This window comes from Clinocottus analis, unplaced genomic scaffold (assembly GCF_023055335.1).
Source record: "Clinocottus analis isolate CAN_PGR_092001 unplaced genomic scaffold, fCliAna1.0.p SCAF_18, whole genome shotgun sequence".
NCBI lineage: Eukaryota > Metazoa > Chordata > Actinopteri > Perciformes > Cottidae > Clinocottus > Clinocottus analis.
In genome coordinates, this window is record NW_027175909.1 from 8,805,554 (window position 1) to 8,830,987 (window position 25,434).

The following is a 25,434-nucleotide window of genomic DNA, read 5'->3' on the forward strand; positions in this document are numbered from 1 at the left end:
CACATGCATCAAAAATAAGATGATGGTGGTCCATCTCGAGCGGCGAGTCACAAGCGATGACACTGTGACTTCTTTATACTCATGCAAGCATTCACACGGTCAGATTCTCCGACAGGCACACGCCCTGCTCTTGTGACCTTTAGCTGTGACCTTTAGCAGTGCCAAAATGCTACTTTGGGAAGGTAATTTATTGTCCTGCTGTCAAAGCGGAATGTCACATGTGTCTGACTGACTACAAGCTGCACAGCTCATGTTGCGAGGATGGTGCTGCAGGAGCTTCAATCTGCTGACTGTAGGTGTGTGCGTGTGTGTGTGTGTGTGTAGGAAATATACATTATATGTGCATTCAGAGATTATTCATCAATAAAGCTTTGGTATAGGTCAATTTTTTAGGGATAACCGATGAGGGAGAAATGGCCATTTTTGCAGCTGCTCACACCACTTTTCAACCTTGGACACACATGTACATGTCAGGATTCAACATTATTTAACTTTGTCTCCAGATCAAATATCTACTTGTCCCAAGCACATTTTGTACTTGCTCTGACACAAATTGTTTTATTCACTGGTGGTCATCAAATAACAACAAAGACTAAAGTTAATTGTCACGTTTCATCTTTATTTAGGTAAATTTATCAGAACTGGGAAACCGTGTCTCATAGATGCAAAGCAACACACGTTCATCATCAGCTCCGGAAAAAAAAACAACTATGCGTTGAACTTCTGTATATAACCTTACTTCAGACAAACCTGATTGTTGAGCCCTGCGTGTGCATACACACACTTGCACATATACCCACTCTCCTCTAGCCCATATACAGTAGGTGCATACATGCCAACTGTGTGTCTGCATTGCTGTTCCAGGTATTAAGAGTGAACTCAAGGTAGAGATTGATTCAATGGAGTCACATGACGCTTGGCTGTACATTGGGCTGGATCACCACCTTTCCTTACCTCCAACCGACCAAACGGCGGGGTGATTAATAACACCCCCTTCATTACCCTCAGCACACAGATGGGACGTCAAGTTGAAGGTTGATGGAGGAACAGCACTGTGTGTGGTGTTACACGCCATCATACAGATTAGAGTTTGGTCTTCAGACATCGCCCCCTCCACCTTTATCCTGCTGCCTTGTGCGATTTGTATCCTTCAGGTATCCTCCTTCTGCTGCTGATGCCATTTGTCACTGCAGGGCTGTGTTGAAGTCTCCTTTAAAAGTCGGGTGTGGGTATTCTTCTACTCCTGTTTTCAGTGATTTATGAAGTGCTGGTGTGTGCTCACCGTGCTGTGTGCTGTGGTATAACAGTACTTTCCTGGAGGAACATCAGCGTCTTTAAAGTTGTCAGAGCAAACCACACAGGACAGAAGTGTCCCACACTTGTAAATGCTTTCACCCCGGTTCAAGCCATCTTCAAGTCATTTATAAGAGCTGCAGAGAAAGTCACATTTTACAAGATCACAGCTCTACAAATAAGACATTGTGAAAAATGAATCTGTATAACTCACACTCTGACAAGCCTGTTGTGTACGAAGCAGATTTTAATTTATGCACAGTAACACAAGCAAACTTAAAAAGAGTTAGTTGACTCTGAACTATTGAACAACCATATATGTGGTTGTACACTCTGAACAGAAATATCTTAACTTGATGAATAGATTTCATCTCATAGCACATGGGTGGCACTCCAGTTGGGGTTCAGGAGAGAAGTCTTTGCTGCGCTCCATCTGTACAGTAAATGCCATTAACATCCTGCTCTCACAAATTACGTGTTTAACTCAGAAGCCAAAGGAATAGCGAACACTATCAAAATTCAAAAACATTATTTTTTGTTTTACAAAAAATATAAAAAGTACGGTGACAAAGACTGAACTTGATGTCGGCTGATATGAATACTACTGATTACTTGTCAGAATGCACATCGACTTTTTCTTTTTTTTTTTCAAAAGGAAATGTTTTATTCTTTAAACACTTGAGACATTGAATAGATGTATTTAGAAAAACTACGGACATAGGCTTGAAACTTAACATTCTGTACAAAACATGTATACTTTTAAAAGCAAAATATGCAGAAAATAAAAAAACAGAAAGCAAAATAAATGGTACACTAATCACTGCTGGCTGCTAGAGCTTGAAACAGAAAAAAAGTGGACACACTTGACCACAGACTTCATATATCTACATCCTGATTTTAGGACTCGGGGTGGATGTTGATCCATCTGGAGATCACTGCAGCAGTAAATGGTAAAATATCACCAGGCATCACCACAGTCTTTGTTTTTATGACTTACAAAACCAGTCCTGAATCAAAGACAAGCAAAAAAACGCTGCTTGAGAGTCCTCAAACCCTGGAATGCGATCAACCATGCAAAAAATGAAACAGAACATCAGAGAAAACACGTCAGATGAAGTCATGCAAAGCGGTTTTGTGGTTATTCCCCATCATTACAAATACAGGTCTGTTTTAGAGGCGTCACAGGAAAGATAGAAGGGGATCACATTTCCCAGGCTCTTTGAGCTGAGTTATATTTTTCCCTTTTTTGTCCACGTTGGGAATTCCAGTTGTCAGTTTCTGAGTGAGAGGCAAGGCAAGTTTGCCCACAAAAAAATTGAACTTTCCGAGTGTACCCCAAGGCACCTGAGAGAAAGTAGGCATTTCACTCTGTTGGCAACACTGCGTGTCTGTGTTTTCATTACATACCAGCTGCCATAGAGTATGAGAGTGGGACTATCCCCCGCATGGTGTCACGAATCTCTATACAAAGCACAAAAAAAAAAAAGATACAGTCAAAATGGATGACAGGGTTGGTGTCCCAGCTATGGTATGGAGTCTGAACTGCCAAATAGAGGCTTAATAGTCATCATAGGTGTTGAGGTCAGTGAAGTATGCGTTTGTATAGGTCTTCCCGGCAAGCTGTGGGTTGAAGTACTTATTTCTTTCCTCCAGAATCAGGTTGTTTTTGTTGAAGGCCTGTGGGTAAGAAAAAGAAACGGTGAATCAGTATGGATCAAGGGATTATTTAGCCCAGATGGCAAGGTAAAAGCAAATCCATCTAGCCCAAAAAAGAAGAATAAAAGGAGCAACACAAATCAATGGGAGGCCGCTCAGTGAATGAAACATACATTTCACAGAGCAAGGTCAAAGCGTTTGCAAACAGGCTGGAAAAATGATAAGCCACCACGGGGCTAAATTATTTTGATGCATGTCCGTATGTCCACCTCTGTCATCTCTAATACCCAGCATCAGCAGTTTTTATGGCCATCCAATTGTTGGTGCTCTAGGACAATCCAAGCCATAAATATTGATCAAGAGCGAGTCTCTTTTCTGTTAAACAATAAGGAAGAGCCATGGGGGCATCTTCTCTGTCCCCGCGTGACAGAGTAAACACGGAATGAGCTTCTGATGTGGTGCTCAATACAGCATCAGCAATTTGGCAAATGGATGCGTTCATATGCAGTCTGTTGTGTAGAGTGTGTGCTGGGAGTCCCTTGGGGCAGTGTAATTGAACACTTGATGATGCTGCATTTGCTGTTGATGGATGTTTCCAACTGACACTGATAGGGAACAAGTGTGCTGGCCAAAAAAAAAGAAGAATAAACTCATATTTTTGCTTCTTTCCCATTATGTGATTTGCACACAGAGGGAATGTAATCAACACCACTGCAGCTTCGGCGATGGTTATGTGTCTCTGCAGGTGGCCCCATGGCTGCTTTTATGCTAATAAGTATTGTAGCACAGCTAAACAGCTGTGCTACAATACATATTAGCATGATCTACTTTGTTTTTCGGCCTTAAACCTTTTAATTTGCCAAAGAATGATTGCATTTGAGTTTTTGGTGCAGTAAACACAATTTGCTTAATCTAGGAAGTGGCATTAGTGATAGAGAGGTAACAGAGGGGCAAAATAAACCGTATAACAATGAATTTTCTTTCTCAACCCATCAAATAAACCATCAAGTAAAAACAGAGGACGAAACATGAAAGACGAACATGAAAAAAACATGCAAATGGAGGCACTTGTTGAAAGAGAGAAAAAAAAAGTAGGGATACACTGCCTTCTCACAAGCCGGGCGGGAGAGGAGGGTGGGGAAAAGGTGGGTGTGGGGGGGGCGTGATGGAGGGATGACGGGGTCTGAGCAGAGAAAGAGAAACTAGAGTCTGTACTCCAACCTGCCAAATACAGGAAGTGCCACAGGAAGTGGAAGGGCAGGGCACAGTGGGGAAGAGGAAGTAGTGGTGGTTGGGGTCAAAGAGTTGTTGGGGGGAATCGAGAGGCGTGTTGTTGTAGAGGTTAGTAGAACATTTCCAGGCCACGCATTGACACCCCCATGTTAGCAGAGAGAGGCTGGTGCATGGCTGGGTCGTCCAATGGCAAGAGTACCGATACATCTGGCTGCAAGGAGAGGAATGGGCAAGAATCATCCTCAAAGAAACCCTGAGGCCAAACTCTGTCTGAGCCTAAACAGTCACCATGTAGCTGGACATAACACTGCTGCCACATGGTGACTTAGGTTGGTTATCATCTAGACAGATGGAAATACAGAACAAAAGTAATGACTCATAAACATTAGGATTGGGGCCAAACAATCGCAAATTTGGCATCAGGTGTTCATCATTCCTCTCTATAAATTCTCAAAGGAGATATAGTCAGTTTTTCACACTTAATGATTGAATATTCACTGCAACAACCAAGCGATTTAAGTTCAGTGAGTGAGGGCTGGAAGCAGAATTAAAAATTAGACAGTGATCATTTTTCATGCATCTCTTTTTGTATTTCCACGTGGTCTGTCCATATTCATATCCGCCTCTATTTGCAATTTGACAAACTGAATTATGCTCTCTGCATCTGACTGTAATTGCATGACAGATGAATGCTCCTCACACCTTTATTCTGCAATTAAATTACATTCAGAGCTGTTTGCTCAGAGCCAGAGGATCTGTTCTCACTCTGTGACACGTTCATATCTGATAAGTAGAGTTTGCAAACAGAGGTCCAGGTATTCACGTAGTTTATAACGTATGTTTGATTTGGAAGACTTCTTCTGACAGAATATCAAACACAAACAAATAGAAAACCTGCCCAAAAAATCCTGATGTATCAACACTGCAATAAAAAACCAGTTATAATACTAAACTGAGTTTCAGGCTAATACTTTGAAGAATACCAATTAACTGCGCTAAACCGCTCTCTTGGACGAGTCTGTAAAGCTTTGCATATTCCTTCATTTTGTACTGTAGCTTCTCTCTATGAGTCATGCCATGCAGCCTCGAATGTCCAATAGCTGCTTATCAGCAGGAAGACCAACAGGCGCCACAGTCTTGAAGTGGCCCGGTTGTGCCAAGCAAAAAATACTTTTAGGCAAATCATTTTATTGGTATTACATCATGCAACCAGATGAATTTCTTCTGAAGCTTCTTTTTAGAGTAAACAATGTACAGGGAGTAGACGTTATTACAAAGGCTCTATACTACATTTCACGGAGAAGCTTAGAAAATAGCCCAGCTGCGGCATGGAGTAGCTGTGGACGAGCACTAATCACCAGCTCAGTCTGCCACTAAAAGCCTGACGTATCAGTGGATAAGAGGCTGTTTGTACCACGAGAGTAGCTGGAGTGCCGTCACTGGATCGGGTGCAGCCAACTGTCTGCAATTTTGGATGCAATAATTACACACACACACAAAAAAAAAACCCATGTCTAAGCAGAGAAATGTGCAGATGCGGAGCATCTTCGCTGATTACCTTCCCACGCACCGATTAGTAATTGCATTAGTATGTTATGAGAAAGCAGTGTATGACCACTGACACAGAACAAAGTCACACACTGAGACACACAGCAGAGGCGCACACGGAGAGAAGATATACGCACAACTGTCTATCCGTTACACGACTAGAGAGTGTCAGTGCATGACAGGAGGTGGTGTGACAGTGAGAGTCATGCAGTAAGAAGTGTATTTAATCACAACTGACACTGGAGGAAGAGGCGAACCGATGCTCAACGGCGGGGTGTGGGAGTGTGACATCAATTGATTAGGCCAAACAGTAAGGAAATGTTACAAACTGCTGCTTTGCCTCTACACATCTGGACATCAGTCAAGTGTGACCTGCAGTAAACCCCAGTGCGAACCTGTCCACAGACCTTGATGGCTTCCACAGAGTCGTATTTGTCCAGTTTGTTGATGTGGTTGGTGATGCTGGTGTTGAGCGGCGCGGCTGAGATTGGGTGGATGACGGTGGCGTCGTGAGACTGCTGCTGGTAGCGCTGGCAATACGAGTAGACCAGCAGGGTGACCAGGCAGCCGAGGATGGAGCTGCTGAGCCCCACGGCGATCATGTGGAAGAGGTTAAAGTCTGGAAGAAGAATGGAGGTAATTCTCTGTCAGTTCGCATAAGTTAAAGTGGTGATTGAAGCTGCAATTCATATGGTAATGACGGAGTGTTCTGCAATAAAAAAAGACACTTCTCTTAGTCTTTTTCTCTTTCTATTTTATTGTTGCGACTGTGTGCAAGTGGGACTATATAACAGATGAAAGATGCAACTTTCATACAGATATTGTACATATCAGCACAACTGAAAAGAAGAAAAATAGAAAATATAGATATATTTAAAAGAGTATATATATATATATATATATATATATATATATATATATATATATATATATATATATATATATATATATATGTATAGGTAATAGAATAACTGATATGCTGCATATTTTTTGTGCTTCCCTTAATATGTCATTTAAGCCATAAGAAGTATTTTGACTTCCTCCAGATATAAGCCGATTTTTCGTGTGTTTACAGCTGGATCTATGTGTGTTAAGCAGGTTTAGAAAGCAGTAATATAGCCAGAGTTATATGTACACGTGTATGGCCAGGTGTCACACACACACACACACACACACACACACACACACACACACACACACACACACAAATTACCTCCACATCGCCTCTCCTCCTGACTGGAGCGTGCAATCGAGACCTCTGGCAAAGGCAAAGAAGCAGCAAAAGGAAACAGAATTAAGTTTAAAATATAATGTACATTACACATACACTCTTGTTAGCATGACAAATTGTACCTTTGAAGGTTGAGTGTAGAAATGAAAGCTGTACCCAATATGGAACAGATTATCGTAAAAAAAAAAAACCACCAGCTAATCACGGCTGTGGCACCTGGAGCAGTTTATGAAAAGTATCAGCTCTCATTAAAGGAAATTAAGTACAAGACGTATCTAATGAACCTTAATGGACTACCTTTCCCATTAAAAGGGATGGATGATAAGGTATAAAGGCAAATGGGTAATTCTGTAAAGACCTGTGAAGGGTTTTTATGATTATTATATCCCTGCTAATTAATACAGAAAGGTTATACATTTGTGTTTCAATCAAATGTTTATTCTAATGCCAAAATTAATGACTCCTGAAGTTTAAAAACTCCAGAACTCTGGACATAAAAAAATACTTTTCCCCCAAATATTTACAAACATTTCTTTACAGTTTTAGTGTTTGCAGTGATAAAATGTGAATAACATAAACATCCTGCATTAAAGAAAGGCGTTTTAATGTCCTCTGTGCAGCACAGATCAATGCTCTGGGCTGTCTCACATTACCGGCTGTCAATACGGAGATGCCTGTCTAAAGATATATCAATACTAATGGTTTGTGTGAGATATGTCTTCATATGCATTTTTTTAGAGAGACTTTCTGAACTTTTAGTCTTTCAGAAAGAGTATATTTAAGTTGAACAACTGTTCAACGAAATGTTTGCTACACCCGCCCCCTGGGCATTGATTGACTTGTGCTTAGCAGCTGTAACTAGACACACAACAGACAGTAAAGGCAGAGGTTTTTTTTTTTTTTTTACTTTTCTGGAGGAAGAGATCAGGGAAGAGTCTCCATAAGTCTTTCTTGATTTATTGCAAGATTTATTATATCTTCAACAAATTGATTAAATGGTGACATTTAAAAAGTATTTCGCGTGGGTAAAGGGTCAGAAAGGTTCACTTCACATGCTCATCTCTGTATCAGAGTGTTATATTATCATCACCAAGACATACGCAGCTAGTCTGTATTCAAAAAATACAATACAAGTGAATATTATTACGTATGACTGATTTAATGTCTCTAATCGTGAATACGGACAGCAGAAATGTAAAGGAAAAATAAGCTGGACGGGCAGAGAGAACAGTCACTGTGTGGAATCAATTAAGTTGATCTTGTCTGACCAGTTGTAAAAACAAGGATCTTACACAGTTACTGCACTTACATTGTTAACAAACACCCAAACAGAAAAGCCGTGGCACACCGTCTATTTAACACTAACTATGGCTCCTTCTGAGAAAGGCTGCATTATTAGCACAAAAATATTGGATACCAGAAAATAGTATAGAAAAAATAAAAACGCTTGAAAGACCAGGTACAGAAAACACCTCACAGGAGCAATTTCCCCCTTTCCATCTAACATTAAAAAAAAGTAAAACTGCTGGTGTAAGTTCTTTTTACATGGCCTGACAAGACTCCTAGACTCGTAATGAAACTAATATAGCAGCAGGGTTGTTGGAATGAGTAGGGAGACTGCCCTTAAGTGTAGCACCCGGGTTCACGCCCCCGTGTAATCACCTGCCGCACTCGGGAGTCCTTGAGCAAGAGGCACTCTCCCTACCTTGCTCAAAAGTGCTGCCCTGCTGCTGAACCTGACCTCTGACCTGATACAAGTCCCTTAGAGGGATCAGTAACGCATTTCATTATCACAGGATTCTCAGAAATAAACTGAATGGCCGCTGAGGGCATATGGTGGTGGGTGATGGAGAATGAATGTGTGTGTGTGCTCAAAGTTGTGTATTAAGTCATGCATGAGTGGCCAAGACATTACAGGAGAGAAGCAGTTTTTCTGTGGACACAGCGTGTGTGTGTGTGTGTGTGTGTGTGTGTGTGTGTGTGTGTGATCACCTGGTATTAAATTGGAGTCAGGGGAGCATGGCCGGTTCTCGCTGTTGTTCCCCGAGCACTGGTTACCAGTGGGAAACAGGACATCACAGTGACGCACGCGCATCTGGGCCCCGTTAGAGTCGCAGTGGGACCACTCCGACCAGCTGGACCAGCTCTCTAGGAACGGCATTGACAGTATATCTTACAGTCTGTGAAGTATATGTGTCCATATGTGTGTTTGGATGAGTTGTGACCCCTCAGCATGAGTCTAAAGAAAATAAGCAATGAACCTGTGATGGATTGGTGGCCGAGTCAAGGCCCTACTTGTCATTGAGGTGTGTGTGCGTGTGTGTGTGTGTGTTTGTGTGTGTACCTGGACAGGAGTGTGTGTTGCACAGTGCCTCTTCGGTGTGCAGGCCGAGGCAGATGTCCCCTCCATAAGCTGGTGGTGGGTTGCTGCAGGTGCGCGTCCTCATGTAGTGTCCCCCGCCACACGTCACTGAGCACTTGGACCATGAAGACCAGCATGACCAGCTGCCATCCACTAAACGGAGGAGATCAGTGTTTATGTTAACGCTAAACGGATGGATTATAAACAAAGAAGTCTTATGTTATTGATGCGTGTAGTACAGTCACTAAATTGAACAGTTTTTTTGCTTTCGAGGAGAATATTCCCCAAAATGTGTGCTTACGTGTTTTTTTGGATTTGGGTTCCAGGTCATTTGAAAAGACAATTTCCTCTGAACATCGAGTGATTGGAAGTCATTCCAAGCCATTTCAAACAGCCATGCGTGACGCAGAAATATGAAGCAATTTGGACGTGTGTGTGTGTGTGTGTGTGTGTGTGTGTGTGTGTGTGTGTGTGTGTGTGTGAGTGTTTTGAAATAACAGGAAGTGTGCTTCATCCAGCTGTTACAGCAAATGCCTGAACCCCTCCCTCCCGCCCGAACTCAACAATCTCCTCTTATTAATAAAGATAAATGAAGCATCACAACCTGTCTTTGTTGTTGTTTGCAACTGTACGTGGTGCCAAGTGGCAAACGCGTAAAAACTCACAACGGCATCAGTACACAAAAAAGATAAACAGAGGAAAAGAGGAAGAAAATTAAAAGAGAGAGGGAGCAAGAGCAATAAAAATGGGGGCAATCTTTGGCCCGTGAATCAGAACAGAGGGAAATATCCATCGCCAATCATGTCGATAAAAACCTTACTTCATTGTGGCAGAGAGATATTACCTTTTCGGAACCACTTGAGAATTTCTTTTAAAGACCTGATGATGGCTGGCAGCACAGTGCAGGTAATTGAAGTTGTCGATGCTTTTTCCTCATCTCAGTGTAATTTCTTTTTCACAAAGCGACACATAAGTCGATTCCTGGCCCTCGATGACGGATTGTCTCATCTCGGGCACAGACGCAAGAAAAACACAGATTCATTTGTTTCCAAAACAGATGGATGGTGGCATAACACCTTCTCCTTCATACATTTAAAAAGCACTGGATTAGCCGTAAAGGAGGATTACAATTGGTCTACCAGCACGGTCGGGTCGCCTCAAAGTAATATCTCACTTCCAGAGGGGTGCTAATTGAGTATGCATTAGTATTCATAACTACTCAGGCTGAGTTAAGTCGATTCCTTTGGGGGACAGGAGAGCGGAGCTGATCATCAACACACTGTAGCGATGGTATTATTACAGTCAACAACTCAGAATAGGTGTACTACATGTATTAGCATAGTGAGACAGGGCAGGAAAATCAAAGCGCATTCACTCTACATTATAGGAGAACATCAGTGGCAACCACACAGGCAGAGTCTTCCTGAACAAAGCAAGTCTGATGCTCTTAGCTCACAGCTGATAGCACCTTCACCCTGTTAGCGGCTACACTCGAACCATTGGGAGCTGAATGGCGTGCTCTTTCAAGGAATGAATTAACCGGGTGTAAAAATGTTATCGATGGCTGTGCACTCTCTTGGCTTTTTCGCTTGGTAACGGCGCGGCAGCAGTTATGAAGACAAATCGCGGCTGCTGATATGACGCGTAAATCCAGGCTTTTTGTGAGACACCTAAGCCCTACTCTAGAAGGATTGATTAATAATCATCTAAGACAACATTCCTGCTTGTCTGCCTGGCGCCTGTGCAGGATAGCAGGTGTGCTTTATGCCAAACTAAGCACTGGATTTCCATTTAGACAGCTTACTTCCCTTTTCAGACAGAGTATTCTTTTAATTGGAAACCTTCCTCTCAGCCTTTCGCTAGAGGAGTGTTGAAAATGCATTGTCTAAGGGCTTTTCACAACAGAACAAGGCCTCCCATAGCTGGCAGCATAATTACCCAGCAATGTAATTACATACTGGATCGCCACAGGAATTGTCTTTTCGATTCCTGGTGTAAATTGGGGTCTTTCAAACACCTCTTATCTGAAACTGATTTCTTTTGTGGTTCCCAAAAATGTGAAGTCATGTTTTCACTGTAACCCTTTATCCATTAATCATGGAACAGCATAGTTTGAGTATGGTGCAGCAGTATGTATTTATCACGTGTGAGTGACAAAGAGAGCTGGCTATGTAAATGACTTCTGGTTTTGTCAATGTTCTTATCTCGTGTCCTCTGTTTGATGTTTGTGTACAGTGAAGTCTTTGCAACTAAAACTGGCTTGTAACGCGTAAACGTGTGCATTTCTTACCTGGACAAGGGGTGATGTTACACTCCTGATACTCCTGCGCTTGCCCCAAGCAGGTCTGACCGCCATACTTGGGCTCCGGGTTACTGCAAGTCCTCTTCCGGCTGCGGATCCCCCGGCTGCAGTCTCTGCTGCATTGGGACCAGGAATTCCAGGACGACCAGCCGCCGTTCACCGTGTGGCCTGAGACCCTGCCAAGGCGAAGCACCTCTCCTGTTGGGAATAGATTGGAGACTTCAGTCAAAACAATTTCTACTAGATGTCGCGCCTGCGGTGTTGTTAGCTTTTCTCAGCATTAAGACATCACTTCCTATGAAATCTTGTTGTTTTTGGCAAGAGAGTGGATGATACTTGTCCTCCATTCCTGGCATCGCTGTTCACATTTGTTTTCAAGAGCGAGACGAGGGCAGAGAGTCAATAGCAGCTCATGATAACAGTTACTCTAAAGCGTTTAGAGGCATTCAAAAAGCTTTAACTTGATTTGTGAAAAAAAGAGCAAAGCCCCGTACATGTTTTGTGTTAAGTCATATGCCGCAAAGCGATACAAGAGATTTAATTAAAAATCACCTTTGCTGAACATTATGAGCATAGAGCGTGGAGGTTCATGCACACTGTCAATCTTAAGTTCTGCCTGTTTATCAAATATTTGAAATTTTACTGACGTCTCTCTGCAGATAGAAGCAAAAACATAAAGAAAACAAATATCAGGTTATCCTATTTGGTTTTGACAGATATTGAATGGATTCCTTTGGGATTAAGTGCGATAACTTTAACCGTGACTTTTCATCAAGCGCCATCATCAGGCCAAGGTTTCAATTTGTCCAAAGCTTTGGTTTATTAACAATGTTTATTTCCTGTAAAATGACATTCTGCATCCAGCCTGAGCTGATCTTTGTGTTTAGTGCTAAACAACAACTGTTGGCATGATGTTAGGCATAGAAAAGATCATACATGCCAAAGATCAGCATATTGGCATAGTCACATGTTGATGTTAGCATTTAGCATACTGGGCCTAAGTACAGCCTCACAGAGCTGCGAGGGTGGTTGTAGATCAACCTTAAGTCTTGTTTGAGTAAAGGTACATTTTCGACTCACTGAAGTAAGCACGATTAAATAAAATAAAGCTATTTTTATTTTAAATATTGTACTAGTCGGTCGATAAAACCAATACATGGACAAATAGACAGATAGCACATTGATGGTGTCAGAAATCAGCTGTACAGATGTTATCCAACATTCACCCTCTTGTCAGTCTCTAAAGATGGATTCAGTGAGAGCGGAGTGAGTCCCGTGAACACACGAACGCTCCCCCTCATCAAACAAAATCAGTCGACTAATCTGTGTACACTCAACTGGAATGAGTCGAATAGAGGATTCCTAATGAAATATGAAACCGTCATTACTATTACACTATAATTACTGCATTCATTAATCAACGCTGTGAAAATGAGTAGAATGAGTGAGGAGAGAAAAGCTTTTGGCCATTTTTAAATGAAGAGAGAGTGAACTAATCTGTTCGAGTGAAAGATAATCACCTTCAAGGAAATTACAGTCACTTTCCAAGCACTTCTCTGATGAGTCACTCATTCAACAAACTGGACATTGATCCACTTTTTTTAGATGGCAGTAGAGGTCTTTTTTGTGTGTCTGTGCTGCTTCAGCGTCATGCCATTATTCACTCATTCTGCTATTTCTGTCAATATATCTTTGCCTTTAAAGAAAAAAGAGAAGAACAGACAGCAGAATCCCATCTGAATCCTGGGTCTAAACCACTTGACCATGCCACGGCAACCTTCCATTTTGTCTCGTTTTATAATCTCTGATTTATTTTTTGTTCTTTTGTTCATCACTGTCTCATCTATTATGCTCACAGGCTCTCTGCCTCTCGATCTATCTTTCCCATTAACCTTCTATCACTTTTTGTCGCTCGGCCCCCCCTTTCTGTCCTCCAACCTGGCCTCGTTGTTTTGTCAGCCTGTTCTTTTCACTGACAGTTAGCGTGGCATGGCTGCTTTGTATTCCCACGGAGAGGACAGTGTGTTTACCTAGCCCAAATCCTCGACCTCTTCATAACTACGGGCGACCTTGGTAGAGCACTGGCCGACTCTCCCCGGCTTCAAGCTGCCGTGAGTGTTGACAGGCCCGTCGAGGCTGCCGCTCTTTATCGATTCTGAGCAGACAGTGGCACGGAGAGCTCCCCCTGCTATTCTGACCTGGAGTCTTTATCAAGCCCTCCGTAGCCCAAGAGACTGGACTGCTGCTCTGCTTTCATGGCAATGGAGTGCCTCTCATACATGCAAACAAACACATTTGATACACACGCTTCAATGCACGTGCCGACATGTATACAAATGCAAACACTTACTTCCACTTGTGCCCATAATACACACAGTACTTTGCCCACACTGCTTGCTCAAGCTTTGGCCTGAGACTGCTCTGGTGTGCTGCACGTATTGTTAATGCGACTTCACAGCCACTGCCCTCCCGTCGCCAAAAACAAACAGCATGGTGCCCTCCCTTTCAAATAGGCAGCGACTGGATCTATCGATCTGCACAAGACCCACACACAGCTGGCGAGACTTAATCCTCTATCTCCTGACGGGCTCGGCCGAGCCAAAACTAAGAAGGACCCAGCGCACCATTCAATAGTCTCTGCTGCAAAGAAACTACAGCAATCAAATGGTTCCCTCCTCCCTTTATTCGCTCAACCTCACACCCAGCTCAAAGGCAAAATACACTGTCAACAAACATGTGAACTTCTGTTTGTGTGAGAGAGAAAATAGACTTCTGCATGTGTGGGAAATAGAGGATAAGAAAAGAGAGGATCCTGTAATGGCACACATATATGCAATTCTGTGCAATCGAATGTACACTAGAGGCGACTGTAAAAGCACTCAAGCAGCTAAAGGTGTGAGAAGAAATGAAGTGAGAAAAACATAGATAGGGGCAGATGGAGACGAGATGACATCTGCAAGTCAAAGAGACGCCGCCGCTTCGAGACGGACAGATGTGAGAGACGGAGAGGTGGAAAAATCGCTATCCTTCAACAGTGAAGAGATGCACTGTCATGTGTGAACAAGTTTTATTGACATCAGAGCAACACTGGACCACACTGAGCGAGAAAAAGCAGAGTTGTGCTTCTTCCACCCTGTCCTACATTTGAAAACGGCATATTTTCCTCCCTCCCTGCTTTCTACTTTCCCTATCAGATTAGTAATGTCTCCATGTGAACATTTGTGTTTGTACACCATATTTACATCTTAAAAATATGTGGCAGTTTTTGCACGTCATGTCCTGCTTTCTGCTCTCTTACATTGGCACAATTTGACAGAGCTCCCTTTTCTGTCCTAAGGTCTGCCAAGTGATGGTCGACCCTGAAATTCTCCAGAGGGATGTTCTCCTGGAAAAAGCTAATTTAAACTTTGTAAGGGTGCAATTAAAACCGAACCCGAGGGATCCGTGCACATGCACGGAAACATGAACGCATAAATAACCAAGAACAAGGATGTACATGCTAACCTGATATGAGCCCAAGGAGTTATGGGTGTTATGGGATGTTTCATTAATTCACTCAAAGTGATGCTTGTGAGTGTGACACATTTTTTGAAATGAGGATTAAAGGCTCAACCTGCACCTTCATTGTCCTCTGCTCTTCCCCCACTTATGGGTTTGATTGCAGAGATATATTGGACGGAAGGGGTTTTATTCGCTGTCTGTCTGTAATGTTTGGGCTCAGAGGAACACAAGAACTGAAAGCACAATGTTAAACCTACTGTTAGCGTGAGCCATATTTATTTACTTTGTGCCGTTTGCAGGGTTTACTGTTATAAGAAGGACTTTCAGTAGATTACACTTCAGTACAGCGTTTGCAATTCTCGGGTAATAACTTCAACTCACAGACTGTCTCTATCACTGTCGACTGACATCCAAAGTTTTATTTGGCCAGCTACTGAACAGCAACCTTTCAATGCAACAAACAACCAATCCCATGTTATTGTTTTCACATAATCTATGGATGTTGTTTATTTGGTGAGTTGGATTTTCTGACAATGTGATTCAGTATCGCATGATAGAATTTTCAGCTTCTGACTGACATTTAACTCTTGAATGCGCCAACAAGGATGATGGTAAAGATGGTTCGCGCTGCTTCAAGTTGCGACAATAACACAACTTCGACAAGAAAATAAGGCAACTAAATGCTCACTGTGATGGATCACGTTCCACATGTTCAAGTCACTACGGGAGTTTTTTTTACATCTAGAAACTGGTTGGAAGTTGGAAATAAGCCTCACACTTTATATGTTTCATAAAAATGTTTGGTAAAACTCATTCATACCAATTTGTTCAAGTACAAAAGTATTCTGTGTCAGTTGGCTGTTGTTCATTCAAGTGAACAAAATAAAAAAGAGCATGTTTTTGCAAAGATGATGGGCCAATTCCAGACCACTTTGTCTTCATGTATGCCTCTTGCCACTACAATCACAGATAATACAAAAGTCCAGCTGTTGCTGCTGATTGTGGTGGCAGACTTCAAGCGCATGTTTGGCTTGTGGGTTCTTTCAAAAGAATGATACAATTTTAACAACCTGCCAACAAACAGCACACGTGTTTGTTCTACCAAGGGAAACTTCCAATGAAGAAACGGCCATTTCTTTTTTTCCCTTGCAATTTGAAGTACCAAAGCACTCTTCTCCTCTCTGACACAGCGTGGAGTCTGATTGGTCAAAAAAAGCAACGGTGAACAGTGAACCGGTGTCAGGGAACACAGGCAAAGACATTGTTTGGGTGTTTCTAATCTCCCAAAACATTCTGTTATGATGTTTTCAAGAGCTCAGAGCGTAATCCCACACAGGCGTGTTCAGCAAGGAGTAGCTTCATGCCAACAAAGAAGACTCCGACATGCAGTTATGTTTTTGCTGCTCTGCTAATTTGTTGAGTCGATGTTGCTTTCACCAAAAACTGTGCCACTCTTTGAAAGCTCCATAGAGGACAAATGTCATCGGCACTCCAATGGTACTCTGCAAATCGGGTGTCGAGGATAATTGCAATAAGGTTGTGAGCTCCATCTGAACATGTCCAGTTATGTACTTCACTGGAGCGTAACAGACAAAGAGAGATCTTATAGGGAGACGTCCCAACACCACCAGTCGTATAAGAGCTACTGTACTATAAGAGATGCAATAGTATCATATTTACGCCTTTCAAAATGGTAAAGACTGAGTAACTAGGTGGGAACGAGCAATTGGGCGAGAGAGACAGACAGAAGGAGGAAAAAAGAGCAACATTGAATGATCAAACTGCATTTCATTTATTGCAATATAATCTAAGTGCAATTGCACATAAATGCACAATAAAGCCACACCTTTACCAATTCTCATTTTAAATGGAGAATTGGCAGCTCAACAAGGATTATATTTTCTTTTTTATTATTCTAAAGGCCTATACACACTGGGGCCGTGACAACTAAATGTCACGAAAATATGTAATTCTCCCCTGCGAATATTATATGTCTTCGACTTTTATTGGGAAAGCACAGAAAAAGTGGAACCTCGTAAACGCCGCCTTTGTCAAGGTTGAAAGGAGTAATAAAGTTTTCCATCAAGGTTTTAATAAATAACTTTAAATATAGGCACAACTAAACCTGTTCCGCACAACGCAGCCTAATTGGTTGGTGCCTTTATTCGCGGTGTGAGGGCACAGAACAATCAACCTTTGGTCTAAAAAAAAAGTCACTTTTGTGCCATGTAATATCAGCATTTTGTGTGAAAGTATGGTTTAAAATAATATATGATCATGCAAATTAATTTCAAGACCTTTCTGTATAATATCTACTTATTAAAACACATACATCATGGACCAGACATATTTTATAACTCCACTGCAGCTTTACATATTACCACAGTTAGTTCTGTTTCTCGCTGGATACTCAATGAGATGTCCACAGAAAAAGAAAGACCTGACTGGAGGGACCGAGAGCGGAACAGAGAAGCAGAAAGACAATAAGGATGCTGGAATGGCTGTCATCCGTCAGAGGCATCCCTCAGCACTGTCCTGTGTCTACTCAGTGTCTGCTCATGACATCCGTGCAGGAGAAACTAATCTGTCGCCCATGAGAAGGCTCTGGCCTTGATACCAGATCAGCTGAAGTGAAACACATCAAGCTGCTGACACTCCACTGTTTCTCCCTGGGAAAAAAGATGAAGCCATCACTCACCAATACAAGCCGGCAAAATTACAAACTCACAGTCTTCAACAGAAATCTCTTTCATCTTTCCAGGGCTTTCTTTTCTCTCACTGTGTCTGCTTCTGTCTTTGTGAGATGCAAATGTAGGGGGAAAAGAGCCCTTTTTTTTAAACTTCACATTATTGCTGCTGCATCATAGGATCAGCTGACTGAACTTTTTATACTCTCTTCATTTAACGATTTGGGAGAGTACATTTTTTCTCTCTCAGCAAAGAGTCTTACTACAGAGTCAGCCATTTCTGTCTGTCTGTATATACGTGTGTCCTTTGCATATCTCATGAAGTGTTTATCCAATTTACTTCACGCTTGCCGCCTGTATTGCTGTGGACACAAGGACGCGCGGTGTCGACGTTTGCGCAATTTTGACACATTCAATATTAATAATCTAATAAATAAAACCTTGACTGAGTTGAGCATGTCGTCCACAGCGGGCTTTTACAGGCCGCGGCTCATCAACTGCAGTTCACTTTTGCGGCCGGATGATGGATATACTAAATTTAAAAAGCAAACTCCTCCTCACGCCATTGTTCGATGGAGTCAGCCAGCGATGATCGGTTCTTGACGACGCTCTGAGCAGCGCTCTCCAGCGATAAGCAATCAGCCCACTTCAAACAGCCACATGCCCCGAATGAAGCCCCACATCCAGAACGGGCACCGCACTATTAGCATTCATTCTGCAGAGGTCTCCTTGAGAAATCTATAGATAAACAAATATGATTACGGCGGTGTGCAAGATGGAGAATAAGAAGAAGAAAAAAAATTGTCTTCACAAAGCCACCTAGGAATATAAATTGTGTTTATTAATACTGTATTGTATTGAGTGACGAGAAAGGTCACGAAATGGGCCGAAAAAGTAAACCCATGTTTTATAGATTCCCTGCAGAATTTTGCAGAAGAGGGGGGAGGGAAGAATGTTGCTTCATCGTCGTTACACGTCTATCAAGGCAATATTGTCAATGAGCAAATGTTATTTTTTTCATTCAGGCATAAAAAAAGTGTTGAAAGGAAAATTGGCTCTAAATGCTCCAAGACTAATCACTGGGTGTCAAGACAAGAGAGGTCTTTAAATCACTACAGATATTAAGTAATTAACTCATCGTTATCATTAAGCTATGATCACTGATATGAAACAAGTCAGTATGGTATATAGAAGCTCGCTGTAATTGCTTGGTTAAAGCCTATATTCATAACCTATCTCTAATAATAAAGACAGATAGAGATCATAACACTGGAGACATTAAGACACAAAGAAAAAGAGATAGTGGTCGAGAAAGTTAGGAACATATCTCAAACATTGATTTTTTGTCTCCATTGACAGGGGGATTATTTCCCCATATCTGTGCTTCCCAGACGAAACTTCCAGGTGTTTGTCAATAACATAGAATACAATCCAATTCGTCAAATGTCAGTTATATCTGATAGCTTTGATGCTCCAAGCCACAAACATGGTGACATTCTGCCTGAGCAGGGAGAGATGAAGAAGATTTAAGACAACATGGCAGAGGGGGCTTTTTATTGACTCGCGGGGGAGCGGCATCAGTGCGCCGGCGAGCCAGCGAAATTGTCTTTTAAAGTTCATGCATCTGCTTCAAAACAGAAAGGACAGCGTTGTCTGGAGGGAGAGCATGAAGTCTCTACTCCTGATTGCTTAAGATGTTGGTTTAAACAAAGTCTCCTTTTTGCATCCACAATATTTACACGTTTTACCTCCTTTTTACCCGATGTTTTGTGATGTACACATGCATACAATACATGCGTATAGTGTTGGCAGAAACACAGGCTTTTTGCGATGGCAGATTTATTTTATCAGGAACAAGTCGGGTAAAGGATTACATACTGAAATCAGTACTACAGTTGCAAATCCCTGGGATCCTCGTTTCTTCAACAATTCGGGGTATCAACTTGAGTGCCGTCTTAATGGGAGTTTAATGAAGGGTTGAATACGTTTCTGCTTTGTGCGTTCTACGGATACACCGCCGTGGGTTAAACGTAACACGGAAGCTGGACTCCTGTGACGTCACAAAATCAAGCAAGATCACAAATCACATGAAAATCCATCTGGTCATGCTTCAAGTGATGTGTTTGTGTCCGGGAAGCCAGAACTTGGACCAATCAGCGTCATGTGAGGAGCGACTGGCAGCTACGAGCGTCTCTATAACTCACACGTTGTCTGAAATATGTCAAACCCATACTGCCTCTCATTCTTTTTCTACACATGTTAAATACCGAGTAGGTGACATCTGGGTGCAGAGGACTTGGAGCTGTTTACAGGCACCTGTCACAAAGTATGTAATTAATGACTTTATTTTTCAATAAGTAGGCTCCACTGCTGACACTGTTTTATGACGGCTCTCTCAGAAAAAGCCCAGGTTCTGTGCGGAGCTATGGAAACTAAGCTGCCTGATGCAAATAGTAAATCTTTATCGGATGAAAGACCATCTCTCTCTGGTTTTCATCATCTCGGAGGGATTTTGGCATCCTTTGCCCCGGGTTATGGACATCAATACACACCACCAGCATGGCGGTAATCATCCTGTGATGGCCTCTTGCTTTCCGTAAAGTAAAACTGCTGTTCCCAAAAAACCTATGCATCTATGAGACACATTGAAACAAAAACTGTCATGTCACACACACACACACACACACACACACACACACACACACACACACACACACACACACACACACACACACACACACACCAGTGCTCCCCAGTGGATCTGGGCTTTGACATTGGTTGAAATAAGAGAATCACAGGAGTTCATTCTCTTTTTTTCAACAGTTATGGCTTAAAACTCCTCACAGAAGTAAATCATATTGACGTCCTTCGATGAACAATTAACGTGGGATAAGAAGAGAGAAGTCCACAGAGGCCACACACACCTCAATAGGTCTTTTTTACTTGTGCTGTACGCGACTGTGCAGCTTGAGTGACAGTTTTTTGTGATGAATATGACATTGATTCATATTGTACTTCCCTCAGACTTACACAGTTGAACATGTTCTGAAAAGAAGAACCATGACTCTGGGTGAACCAGTTGTAATGTGGAAAATAACCACATTTTACTGACCATTTACGAAACGTGAATACATTTTGGATTTCCTATAAAATTACTTTTTTATTCACAAGGCCATGCTTTGCAGTATTGCCTGCAGTGATGTTATCTAGATAAAATGCCAACACCCGTGGGTGGAATATGAAGTGCAATAGCATCATGACTAATCACCGCTGTTGTTAAACTTTGGCACTGAGTGTATAATGAAGTTTTGAATCTATTAACAGAAATTATAACCTCCCCTCCAAAGAAAAGGTGTCTGAATTATATAATTTGCATCTGAAGAAGATGAGTTAACACAGTGTCTCCCATGTTTCCTGATGGCAGATCTGTGAAAACCACCAACCATGTTTTTGGAAAGGATTTGACGCCCGTACAGCGCGGCTCATACATTACTATCCGCCTGCTGTTGCCTGTATGTTGCTTAAATCCTCCAACACAGCCTGACTCACAGGCAACAGTGACTGCTGAACCTTCCGCCTATGTTTTTCAATTGGTGTAATTAAAACTAAAGCTAATGTGATGTGTCAGGCTTCTGGTGACAACCTCTAATGAAACAGATTGTGTCTGTTACTTCCTCCCGCTAATCAGAAACAAGAGCGACCTATTAAAGCTCAAGTCTTTGTTCACTAATAACGTCTTAAATGTGTGACCGTCAGTCCTCTTACAGCTTTGAGTCTGCAGTCAGGTTGGCCTTGTTCCTGCCAGCACTCATTTAAAACCCTCCAGGAACCTGTAAGCGTTGGATTCTAAGTGTGAAAAGAACAACTTGTACCGTTGACAGCGCTGGAGGAAAGACAGTGATTTATAATCAGAAATGAGGAAAAAAAGATCGCTCAAAAGAGAGGAAACCCCACTGATATTGTACATTAGGACTGTCCTCTGTCATTACCGCAGCATGTGGCATGAGAGTGGTGTAGCGACAGACCACCCAGAGACAGAGAAGAAGTCAAAGTTATGAGAGGCTGGCACATCGTAGCTAAGTACTAATTCTTAAGCCTTTAAAAAAAAAAAATCTGCTTTTCCCTCTGAGGCAAAGCGTTGTAAAGAAACTTTAACTGATGCATTTGAAGCCTCTTTGCTGTGGTGCAATGCCACCCCGCCTCTCTCCCCTCTAATATAGATCCTTCCAACAAGCAACATAAACAACTTGTCAATTTGCAGCCTGCTTGTACAAACGTTTACGGCATTTAATTCACGAGGGGTGTGGCTGACTGAGACTGTGTGGTGCACACATAGGCAGACGGGAAGTGATGGGATGACGGATAAAGAGCATGTGTTTGTGCTTCTTTGGAAGACTATAATTGAACTTTTTGCGAGCATCGTTGTGTGTTTGTGTTTTGTGTGTGTGAGTGTGAAAGAGAGCTAAAATTACTTGTAAACTGCTGATCGGCATTGTGGATTAGAAGTTCATTAACATGTCTGACGCTTTGATCCTGTGATGAAGTCGAGGACGACGGCGGGAGCTGATTAAGATAGCGCTCGCTCAACTTTTGCAGGACAGGGGGGGGCGGGGGCAAGTTTGAAAAGAAAAAAAAAAAGATCTAATGAACGACAGACACAGGCAGCAAGAAGAAAATGGCTTTTGGCGAGTCAGCCAATAACTAGCCTGCGGAGTGAGATAACAGAAGCATCCAGAGGCTGAGATAGCTGGAAAGAGACCATCTGTCTCCTCCCCTCTGCTCTCACCGTCAGTGGAGCAGCCGGTGGATCCATCGCTGGAACAGTAGCGCATCTCGATCCTCTGCCTGCCCACTTCCAGCAGGCTGGGATCTGGGATGCGAGCCTTGCAAGTGTAGCGGAAACGCTGCTCATAGTGCCCGCCGTTGTCCGAGATGTTCACGGGCGTCCAGGGGGTCCAGGGCGTGGTCTTCTTCAGGTCAGGGCATGGCAGGGTGTTGCACGACTGGTACTCCTGCGATCAGAGACGGGAAACATTCAGCTGCATTGATCAAAGATTTATCTCATGGCGAGCACGTATACAGGCAGGTGAATTTGACACGTTCCGCGCAGGAAGAGATAATCGCCAATCATTAAAGCAATAATTAAAGCAATAATTAAACATGACATGCTCAGATAGAATATGTGGTGTATTTCCCAAGCATAATAATGGACAGGACAATGGCTTTTGAAAATTCTCAGCAGTGACTAATATGAAATTAAACAGCTTTTTTTATGAGGAAATAAACAGCTTTCATCATCATTCATCCTTAAAAGCCTCTTGATTCCAGTTCTGGCTGGTTCACTGTACTGTATGCTGCCAGATCCAGTACGGCTCATCCCCCAAAATACCCCTCACAAACCAACCAAGCAATGTTTGCCCGGCCCCAACACACCTGTCATTCTGCCTGCATGCACTTACTAAGGATACATTCTCTTTAGGCCACTTGCTGAACATGGCAGAAGGCAAACAAGCCAGGCAGAAAGGGTCATTCATCAAGTTAATTCATAACCAACGGGGGTGATAGAGCAGTTGATAGAGAAGGAGCAAAATGGAGGCAATATGAGCAACTCTTTCTCCCCTCTCCATCTGGCTTTGAGAGCCGGGCAATAACAATGAAAAACGCAACACTGACGCACCAACAGTCTGGTGTGTGAGTCTCATTCAGGAGTGCCATAAGTATACATCTTCCCTTTACTTTCCTCAACCAACTTCCATTTAGACTAGTGGTTGAAAAAAATCTTCTACTTCTGTGACGCTATATTTGATGATAGGATTCAGGATGATAATAGGTGGGTAATAGGCCCCTTTTGTGCCCAGTAAAAAAAATAAATAACGGGGTGGAGGTAGTGATACATCTGGAGAAAATGACAGCACAGAAGAGGAGGTGAGATGGCGGCCATTTCCCTCACTGCTTGTTTATTTATGCTGAATAGGCCTTGAGTGACTGCCAGACCTTGACAAAATAAGATAAGAGTTCCTTTCTGCAATCCGTCAGCCTGTCACATAGGATCGGCTGACAGGTCCGCTGAGGAGAGGACCACTATACATTATACAGTATGCAGGTCTATCTTTCACCATCTCGCCTGCTCTTTAATGCTCTCTCTTGGTCTCCCTTTCCATCCATCCATCTATCTTCATATTTATTTCACCCTTTTTTTCCCCACACTGTTCTTTACTCGCTTTGTGTCAACTCTCTCTCTCTCTCTCTCTCTCTCTCTCTCTCTCTCTCTCTCTCTCTCTGTGTCTCTCCACCCTGTATTTCTGTCTCCTGCTCTCCCTCACTCCTCCTGTTTCACTTCCCCAGGGTACCAAGGTTAAAAACACAGAAAGGATTTAGATTCTGTTTGGGCCCCGTGATGAATGAGGGTGTCACCTCCACCACACTTCCTGCCTTTCTCCATCTAGCGCAGTAATCATCTCCAGACATTAATATTTAACATCATCACGCCTCACAGACCAGCTCACAATCTGTGATTATCAGCCAATAACTAAAAGGAAGCCAGAAAAAGAAAGTCAACCTCAGCGTCTTGCTGCTGCCTACGGCACAAAAAAAAAAGAAAGAAAAGCAACACGTGGCATGAATGGGGGGAAAAAGGGCAGACGATCTGTTGGTGTTTGTTGTGTGAGTTGTTGATGGTGGCCAAACACAGTAAATATTTAATGAGGCTTGTCTGGTAAGCGTTTCTTCCTGCACTCTCTGAGGATTAGTGTCGATGCAGAGGACTAAGGAGATAATTAGTGGGTTTAAAACTAAACCTCATTCAAGGTCTCAGAAGGTATCCACATCAAGAACAGCTAAACTATATGCAGTTTACAGTGTCAGTGTTTATGTCACAAAGATGTCGCGCTGATTTAACACTCTTGATATATTTTTTAAGTCAAACCCTCGTTTTCAAATGCGGAGTCCCAATTGACTATTTGCATATTTAATGCAGCGTACAACTTGTTAGGGATAATACCTTACTAACTTACTAATATACTTACTAATATATATATATATATATATATATATATATATATATATATATATATATATATATATACATACATATATATATAATATACTTACTAATATACGCGGAAGGAATAGGCGTTTGCTTACTGCTTTGTGTTTGATGAGAGAAGTGGCCCAATTGCTGATAATTTAGAAAATTCAATGTTCTTTGAACAGTGATAATAATGAGAAGAAGGATAAGTCGTAGTAATGAAATAGTGGTGGTTGCAAAAGGAGTAATAGTAAGTTGGTAACAAAGCTAATACACTACGGTGGCGAGAATATGACATAATGCCACAAAGATGATGACGGTCCCCAGAATCGTCGCGGTACGATCGGGGCGTCCATGATATAAAAAACCTTGGAGACCTCTGCTGTGGACGATGTCATCCAATAACAAATGCTGAAAGACAGCGGACAGCTTATTGTCTTTTCCTGCAATAAGATAGCTTTTTTTTTATTATAGTGAGTGTGTACGCGAATACAAAATCTGGCGTAATAACAAAAACAAAAACAGTCCCCTTGCTTTTTTAGTGGCAACTTTTATACCATGTTTTGAATAATGCATTAAAAAATGGACCCGAGG

The 25,434-nt window shown here is 42.2% G+C and overlaps 1 protein-coding gene across 2 annotated transcripts in view; it reads right to left on the minus strand.

Moving 5' to 3' along the window:
- Positions 1-610: 610 nt before the first annotated feature.
- Positions 611-25,434, minus strand: part of sema5a (sema domain, seven thrombospondin repeats (type 1 and type 1-like), transmembrane domain (TM) and short cytoplasmic domain, (semaphorin) 5A) — a 105,721-nt gene continuing 80,897 nt past the window's right edge. The window contains exons 16-23 of one of the 2 annotated variants that reach the window (XR_011077786.1): positions 22,600-22,825; positions 11,614-11,823; positions 9,306-9,476; positions 8,954-9,109; positions 6,944-6,988; positions 6,138-6,349; positions 4,171-4,393; positions 2,886-2,970 (exon numbers count right to left, since the gene is read on the minus strand). Coding sequence is in view for 1 of the 2 variants with exons in the window: in XM_068581859.1 (XP_068437960.1) it covers positions 2,851-2,970; positions 6,138-6,349; positions 6,944-6,988; positions 8,954-9,109; positions 9,306-9,476; positions 11,614-11,823; positions 22,600-22,825 (1,140 nt within the window). In the remaining variant the exon portion in view is untranslated. Of the gene's footprint in view, positions 2,971-4,170; positions 4,394-6,137; positions 6,350-6,943; positions 6,989-8,953; positions 9,110-9,305; positions 9,477-11,613; positions 11,824-22,599; positions 22,826-25,434 lie in introns of both variants that reach the window. The other variant, XM_068581859.1, reaches the window with a different exon arrangement.